General features: G+C 30.4%; 2 protein-coding genes across 21 annotated transcripts in view; one reads left to right on the forward strand and one right to left on the reverse strand.

The window, feature by feature from the left end:
* Nucleotides 1-8,929, forward strand: part of LOC148629511 (5'-AMP-activated protein kinase catalytic subunit alpha-2-like) — a 31,216-nt gene extending 22,287 nt beyond the window's left edge. For 8 of the 20 annotated variants that reach the window (XM_088552666.1, XM_088552681.1, XM_088552685.1 and 5 more), the window contains 2 exons: nt 382-510; nt 8,076-8,929. In XM_088552666.1, the coding sequence (XP_088408792.1) occupies nt 382-510; nt 8,076-8,173 (227 nt within the window). In that variant the 3' untranslated portion in view covers nt 8,174-8,929. Of the gene's footprint in view, nt 1-381; nt 511-4,917; nt 4,951-8,075 lie in introns of all 20 variants that reach the window. The other 12 variants (XM_088552757.1, XM_088552795.1, XM_088552779.1 and 9 more) reach the window with 3 other exon arrangements.
* The window catches only part of LOC148629506 (uncharacterized), a 204,880-nt gene that overhangs the window by 165,201 nt on the left and 30,691 nt on the right, over nt 1-8,988 (reverse strand). The window lies entirely within an intron of this gene.

Raw genomic sequence — 8,988 nt, forward strand, 5'->3', positions numbered from 1 at the left:
GGTTGCCTTGAAAACACAATTGCTTGACTGCTTTTAGGCTAAGGGACATTTGCCTTGTCTAGTTTCTGTCATGTTCGTGTGATTTACATTATATGTACTTTTGTAATAAGGGTCATAATAAAGCTAAAAATCTGCAACTTGAATACAATTTATAAGTAATATTTTATGTTTTTCATTAATCATGTTACAGGATTAAAAGCCTTGTCAGTTAGATCTGTTGGACATCTTTGATTTTTTTAAGATGCTTTTTCTGAGGTTGTTGATATTTAAAGGAAACTCTTAAGTCCATATATTTGGCCAAATCTTAATGTTTTGTCACTAAATTTTTGTTCATATTCACTACTTAAAAATACATAGGGCCATGATGCTTTATAATTGCAGTGATTGTGAAGCCTTTACTCTCTGAAGGGAAGATAACCGCTCCAATACGTCATCGTAAAATATTAATAAGAAATCTTCAGCGGTTTCCTTGCTGTAAATTATCATATTATCCGTTCAGCATTCTGGAAGGTGAAATAAAATGGCTGCCCTTCTGTTGTTCTGCTATTTGGTGCCGCTTGTTTTTGCAGGCACACTTATATATTCTGTTTAACTTAGAAGTATGTTTTAATTGCAGCATTTGTAGGCTTCTAGCATGAAGCGAAAAGAAATAATGAGCAAATTCCTGCTGAAATCATTTATTAACATAATCAGATTATCAAACTTAACATTATAAATGGAAAAATGATTCTCTCTGTCTTGCATGTTATAAATGGAAAAACTGATTCTCCTAAAAACCTGCTTGAACATGTATGTTATTAACTAAATAGTACCAAATAGTTAATGTTATGACCAAATTTCAACATTCATTTTATCTGTATGTCTTAGAGACTTCTAATCAATTTAATCTAATCTAATCTAATTTAGAGTCAATATAAATTTGTTTTGTATTTCATATTTTGTTTTCTTTTTTATACTTCTTGCAAGTTTTCATCCATTTTTTCTTAAAGCCTCAGTGTCAGTCTCTGTTAGGATCAGGCAGGGGGTGAAAATGGTATGAAAAAAAACACCTTTTTGTAAGCTTAATTTGACTTTGCATTCTCAGAACCAAAGAAAAAAAAGTTTTCCTTATCATTTTGGTAAATTGAGCAATAATTCCATTGAAATTCACTACAAACGAACATTTCAAGGGCAGACAACTCTGTCAAAAACCTCATTTTTCTAACATTCTGTTGAAAAATTTCTGAACAAATCCAAATCAAATAGTGAAATCATCCTTGAATGAAATGATATTGTCAAATTAGTGGATTTTTGACATGCATCTTTTTGAATTTTTCCATTTTGCCTGATCCTTACAAAGACTTACACTTACTCGTTTGAGATGGACGTAATGTTTTATGTTTCTATGGATTTAGTCATTTTTTTTCCTTCAAATTTACAATGTAGACAGTATCTAATCTGTGACAATGTTTCTAGTAATATAACTGTATCCTTTAAGGAAAACATTTTGTATGCTGATTTCTCCTTTTGTTTTTGTTTTTTATTGTTTTTCTTTTGTGGGAGGGGGGTATTTTTTAAATATTTTTTTACTGTCTTTTAGCATTTTGTCTTTGAGGTATATTTGTGAACTGGTCTGTAGGGTTTCCACATTTTTAAAGTATTTTTATTAGTGTATTCCCCTAAAAGCACCTGAGAAATAAATGAGTTGTATTGACTGTTAAGGATGGAGTGATGCACAGCAGGGGTTTGCAGAGTTATCTGTTTATATATGCTGATCATAATCACTTCATAGATACATGATACATTTATATATATATATATATATATGTTGTAGAACAACATTACACAGTTTGTTGACACAGTTGTCCTCTGATTTCTCTTTGTTTTTTGATGAACTACACATAAATATGTTATTTTTCATATAAATGATACTACTGGCTTCTCTATTTATTATGTGCTTTGTACTTCATATGTTTAAGTACAAATTTCTGTCTAATAACTGCAATTGATATGTTTCACTTATAGCATTATTAGCTCACCGGGCTGTAGGCCATGTGAGCTCTTGCCATCACTTGGCGTCTGTCGTTGCCTTTAATAATTCTTCAAACATCTTCTCTGAAATGACTGAATGGATTTGGATTAAACTTGATATGATTGTTTATGCACAAAATGACATTTGGATTTTTGATTTGTTGAAAAACATGGCTGCTATTACTGAAAATAGAACATAGGGGTGAAACAGCACTTTTTTGCATATATCTCCAAAACGTTTGTTTTAACCAAATTCTGACATGGGGTAAGAGTGTTCAGCATGATGAGATCTATCTGTGGTCAAATTTTTGTTGCCCTTTTTGGATGTTTTTTTGCTGTTCTTGATGTTATTACTTTCAAAAATCTTCTTCTCCGAATCTACTATACAGAATTTAATGAAAATTGGTGTTACTGTATTTTAGGGTATCCTGAACAAAATGACCATTTGGAATTTTGATTGGCAAAAAGCATGGCCACTGTTACTAAAAATAGTACATTGGGGTCTAAGTACAGTTTTTGCAGATTTTGCGATCATTTTCACCAGTTGCTATGATTCCAATGAATTTTGGTTTGTGTAGGAAACAAGGTGTTTGAAGTTGAATGGTGATGACAAAAGACTGTTCTGGGCAGCCATTTTTCTGCTATTTTTATACTTGCTTTGATTTCAATGATAATTGGTTTACATAGCAAACACATTCTCCTGATATGAATGGTGATGATGAAAATGTTGGATAGTCATGGTTTAACTTCATTTTATGTCCTTTTTTAGCAAATGTATATCAGGCTAATGCCCACTCAGACCTGGTGGAATAAAGGGGCATAGGGGGGACCCCTGCCCAAAGTTTTTCCAGAGGTTCTAAAAACACTTGGAAGGCATTTCCAACATTTAACAGTACCTTAGGTACTCTTTTGAACTTGAGGCATTCATCAATATATGCTCTTTTTCAGCAATTTTTTGTCAAACATGGTAACAAAGCAATTATACCTGTCCTTACTTAGTTAATAGGGCATGATTTGCCAGGTGGGAAATTCAGGCTCTTCAAGGGCCTTTGCTTCTATTTACTATGTGCTTTGCACTTTAGATCTGAGATAGTACAATTAAATATTCTTATGATGCATTTTTCATTTTCTATATAAAATTCATGCCTGGCTATGATTTTGTTTTAGTATGTTTCTTTGTTCAATAGCTATTTTTCCACCTTCTACGTGTTTTCTGTTTTGATATCTAAAACACTGATTTTAGTATGCAAGCTTGATTGTTAAAAGTGAACCATTGATACATTATATATACCTGTCTCTTCTGTTATATCTTTATTCATATGCTACACTAAATATCCATAGAAACGCCCTTTTCACATTTCTTTGGGCCAAGTCACCAACATCATTTTGACACATTTTTTATGCCCTTGCTACTAAGTGTAATTAGCATATAGCTATGAAAATAATAGTTACACAGGTGCATTAACAAGTCTTCCATGTAGTTTTATCCTTGTTTTTGTCATCCCATCTTTGCACATCTAAACAATTTTGATAATTTTTCTCTATTCTTGAAATCTATATTGAAATGAGATTTTGTGGGTAAGAGTAATCTTGATGAGTTATAGGCTGAGCTGGCATTTCATTCTTTAATTATTACGTTTTTAGGATTAATTTTGTTTTTTTTTTATTTTTATACAAGCACAAAAAAAAAAAAAATATTTTTGGTTTCACAATATTATCACCCTATAGTTGTTGTCATTAACAACTGTTGACTTGTTTTATTTACTATAACTTGAGTAAAACTTATTTGATCTCATTGAAATTTTAACACTTTGTTCCTAGGGACATGGCAGAGGGTCCTATAGTTTTGGAGGTTTTTGCCCCTTTTCTTATAAAAATAAGGGACTAAAAGGTGGAAAAGGTGTGTTATCATTAGAATTGATAGGAAAAGTCTGTTGTTGATTTGATTTTCATGATAAAAAAATCAATGTGTTCCTTTTGAAATCCTTTTTTAGAAGTTATTTTTCAGTGTAAACTTATGTTTAATTTTTAAAGGGGTACAAAATTGGCAAAACTGGGCCATGCCCAAGAAAATCACCTTATTTTTAATTTTTGGTCTGATTTCAAAATTTTCTTATAAAAATTCTTGCCTTCATTTTTTCATCAGATTTCAGATATCTCTAATGTTTTTTTTTTTAAGTTTTAAGGGGCAAAAGGGATCCCCCCAAATCATCTTTTTTATTTTTGGTCAAATTTTGAAAATTTCTTTTATTAGATTTTTAATAAAAAAAACATGACTGTAATATTCAAACAGATTTCAGATATCTATTAGAGTTTTTGAATTTTTGATTTTGTGCTCTATTGTGTCAAAACCCGATGTTGTATCCATAATGAACTGTAAGTCCATGTACCATAGTCAAATACTAATGTTGTGTCCACATTTGCCCCAGGTGAACAGAGTTCAAATACTACAGTCATATCATGCTGCACTTTGTGAAGCTTTTTATTTTTAAATCATGGAATTTTTTTTTTGTTTTTCTCGAGCATCCATTTAAAAATATAATTCTTCAAATACTAATTTTAATTTTTGATATTGATGAAAATAAGTTAAATTTTGATTTGTTTTATATCAGCCTTTTATTTTCATGGTAAAACTATTATTGCCATTTAAGATACTAAACAGAAGAGGTCACCAAAGAGAGGTCCTTATAGAAAACTATGTCCCTATTAAAATAGGTAATATTTAAAACATGATGTAGGGCAAACAAACTAAAAATGTAATAGGTCTTATCATAGGTAAAACTGTTGATACATCTTTGTGGATGGGTTTTAAGTCATACATAAAGTCAACCTTTAGGTTAAATAAAAAATACCATTAGCATTCAATAAATGTTGTGAATACATTGTGTAAGTCCATGCTATTTTCAGATCCATCACAAGACAATGTTTTATTTATGCCTGGTAAGTCACATATCAGCTTATGTCAACCTAAACACAGCTTGGTCCTGAAGGCACTGGTAACCAAGTCAAACAAGCTTGATAAAAAGCCCAATATAATGGGTGTATATTCCTCCCAGCATATATTTTAATACCATTACTCCTTGCAGTATCTTCCTCAACACGTTTTCCATATTATATCCTGTATATACTCATATTCAGTGTCATCACAAGTTTTTTTTTCCTTTGGTATAACTTGATGGGTAAACACTTCCATTCTTTTGAAATGCAAAAAAGTTTTTTTGGTCAATTCTGTCTTTGAGATGTTGTAAGTTTGGTCTGTCACAAACAGGTTGGTATAATTATGCTTAACAACTAGAAATTGTTCATTGAGAAGCTTGTATATCCCCCACTCAACTATCCACTCCCAAGATAAACTTCCCTTGATACAATATGTCATGCCTATTTGTTACCCTGAAGGTTTTCATTTAAGCCTTTAGTGAAATCCTTGTTTCATTGTTTACTTTTTGAGGTGAAAAACGTGTCCGCAATATTTTTAAACATATTGAAGACCTTTTATATGGCTGAGGTGTAAAACATAAACCTGATTGAAGTGTTAATTGACATAGATTTATTTATACTATATTAATGTTTTATTGTGTAGACTACTAATATTCTTACCCCTTATGTTATAACAGTTATGTAAAATATGTAATGTTTTTGAATTTGATCAAAACTCAGATGATGTGTTCATATTTTCCTTTGCCTATTTTCAGCTCCAATTTTATTGATTTCTTTAAAGCATGCTTCAAATTTCAATTAGCTTTAGTTTCTTTGATCAAAACTTGACATCATGTACTTCAAAGTGTAACTATTATTCATAAATAGATTCTTTAATGTTTAGGTTTTGACATAAGCTGATAGAGATTTTGTTATTGCTTTGGATAGAGGGTTGATATACTGTAGAATTCTACTGTTTATTAGTTACTGCATGGTCTAGCTAGGACATGCTGTAATTGACATATTTGTAAGAGCACATTGGTATCTAAAAATATGCTTTAAAGTAGAAAGTTTTGCTATTGCACCACTGTATGAAGTTGGTAAGCAAGAAGCTTTCAACTAAGCTGAAATAAATTGGATGTTGAATTGGAAAGATAATTCTTATGAAAACATTGTAAGCCCCCCTTTTACCAGAGGGTATTATGGGTCATATCAGGATAACCTGAGTCACATGATTGTCTTAACCAATCACAATTACTTTAGATTATTCGCAAACCAAGACCAGCTATGAAAAATAAAAAAAAAGAATTTTTTTTACATTGTTTATGACCCATAAAGAATCATCAATTTCAAGTACCGGTACATGTATTTTGGATTATGAATCTTGCACTCAATTGATAAATAAGTACTTCATATCTACTTAAAAAATAATAAAATAATGACTTTGTTCAGTACATTTCCGTGTTTTGCATTATTCATCATCAAATAACATTGACCTTATTTAATTTTGTACTTTTTATTCATTTTTCCTTCTCTTCAAGTTATATAAAAAATATGTTATTTTGTTAGAAAGCCTTCGTAGTTGACATGACTTACAGCTATATATCTTATTCTACTTATACTACTAATATGTCTACAAAATAATTTTCACTCTGGCTTACTCTCAATACAATTTACTATGCCCAACTTTCACTCGGGCTTTTATGCATGCATAATATCTAACTTGTTATATTTGATATTTTGTTTTGTCTTGAATTATCTTGTTATCACAGGGGCTTGAGTTCAATACACAAAATTATCTCAAATTGCTGTGTTTAAATTATTTTGCAAATTAATACCCATACGGAACAAGTGGGTGGTATATTGGAATCATCTTGTCTATCTGTTAGTTATCCTCTCAATCAGAAACTTTTGTTTCAGAAATCTCTGCTCTCACTGGGCAGATTGACTTCAAATTTAGTATGTGGCTTTATATAGATGGGGCATATCATATATGGAATTTTTATACGACTGCATAGTTTTTCCAGTCATATAAATGCTATCAACCTGTTGTTGATGTTGACAGCGTCATTGGTGTCAGTGAACTTTATTTATGAAAACTGGAGTAAAACTTATCCAATCTTTTAGAAATTTTAACAAATTGTTCCAAGTTGATGCTGTCAGATATCGACTTCTTGTTTTAGTGGGGAATACCTAGCATGTGCATTTTCATGCTTTACCTTTCGTAGTCATATAGTTTTTTTTTTAATTATATAGTCATAGGTAGAAAAAATATTTAAAAAAAAAAACTGTAAAAGACAACACTTTTATGGTAATTTAGGTGATATTGTGGGTCTATCTCACGAACTCATGCCCCTTTGTTGTTTGTGGACCTTTATGCTTCTTTATTCAAGATATTTTTTTAATCCCTGAGTTAACTTTTTTATTTTACGATATAGCTTCCCTTAAGAACATGTTAGAATGCATGAGTTTTGAGTCATTATCTGTATAGTCTATGTAAAAGAAGTACAGTCAAACCTGACTTAGCAATTACCTGTATTCAGCATTAGCTTGCCTTAAAAGGCTTGGATTAAAATATCCCTATATAGAATATTTTTTATGAAAAGTTAACCTGCATATGTAGAACACCTGTCTTATGCAACAATGATTTTGCTATACCTTGAGAGTTAACAGGTTTGACTGTACTTAATTGTAGAGGCCAATATTTTTTATGATATGGAAAAAAGTTGTGGTAATAAAGTTTTTAATTCCTGAATTTCACTGAACCACAATGGTTTTGAACTTTAACTCACAATTTTACTGACCCTTGGAAACAAACAATAAGTTATATCCAGCATTGATACTCTTACAGTCCCAGTGTTTAATATTTTATCAATACAAGTTCCTTTATATATTGTAGCCTTTCAGTGTTCGCATGTGTGGTTGTTCTTTTTGTTTTGTATTTGTCAAACATTTCTAGTTTGATTTTCCTTTAATTTAAAAATGTCCTTTTAACATTGAAGAAATAAATTTTGCATGTTAAATATCTTTTTGGTTTTATGTTGCTACTAAATATATGTTAAATTTGTAAGTTGTATGTTCCCCTATATTTGTACCTGTATCATTGATTTAAAGTTGGCTGAACTCATAGTCAGTTTTTCTCTTTACAGAAGAGAATATGGAGGTAGATGATGAGCCAATGAAAACACATCAGACATTAGAATTCTTTGAGATGTGTGCCGATCTTATAACAACACTTGCTCGCTGATTGACTGATGATGGACTTTAGTTGTACTGAAATTTGAAAGAATAATCATGTGCTCATGAAAGTTTTAGTCATGGTGAATTGTATTGTCAATTATATACATGGAATTTCATGTAGTGGTATGAGAGAGTGATGAGAACATGCAAGCTATATTGCCCAAAAAAGATGAAATTTTTTAATTACAGACAGCAAATTTTTGAAGTATGGCATTGTTTTTTTTAAATAAACCTTCATTTAAATGAAATTAGGAACAGCTGTGGTAGGAGATGTTATTTGCCATTTCTACTAGTAAAAAATTAGAAATATTCAACCACTAACTAAAATGGAAAAAAAATGACTTAAGTAACAGAATGGAATAAGTTTTGTCTATTTCAATGATAGCCTTTGTTTCTAGAATATACTCTTACTATTTTGTACTATTTGAAATGAAGACTGCTAAATCTATATTGAATTTGTTATTGATTTTTATCAGAATGAGCAATAGGAAGGTTATTTTAATGATCAGTTGATCAGTCTGTATGGACAAAAATAGCTGTTGTTACAATGATTCAATTTGAAACCTTATTTTTTCATCTTTTCAATGATGAAATTTATCACTTTAGACCCTTTTAAATATTTTTTAAAAAGTTTTATGAGCCTTTTGATGATTTTTTGCTTTGTAGAGTTTTGTTCAAGTCTGTTTTGTTATTTATAGATAGGGCAGTTATGTAATCAAAAGTGTATGTAAAACTATTCAATAAAATAACCAGATTATTCTAAGGTGTTTTTATTTCAATGATGTAATTTTAGAATTATCATATATTTTATTCTTTGTTGTA

This window comes from Perna viridis, chromosome 1, assembly GCF_037379345.1.
Source record: "Perna viridis isolate PV_CMFRI_1.1 ecotype Kerala chromosome 1, ASM3737934v1, whole genome shotgun sequence".
Classification (NCBI taxonomy): domain Eukaryota; kingdom Metazoa; phylum Mollusca; class Bivalvia; order Mytilida; family Mytilidae; genus Perna; species Perna viridis.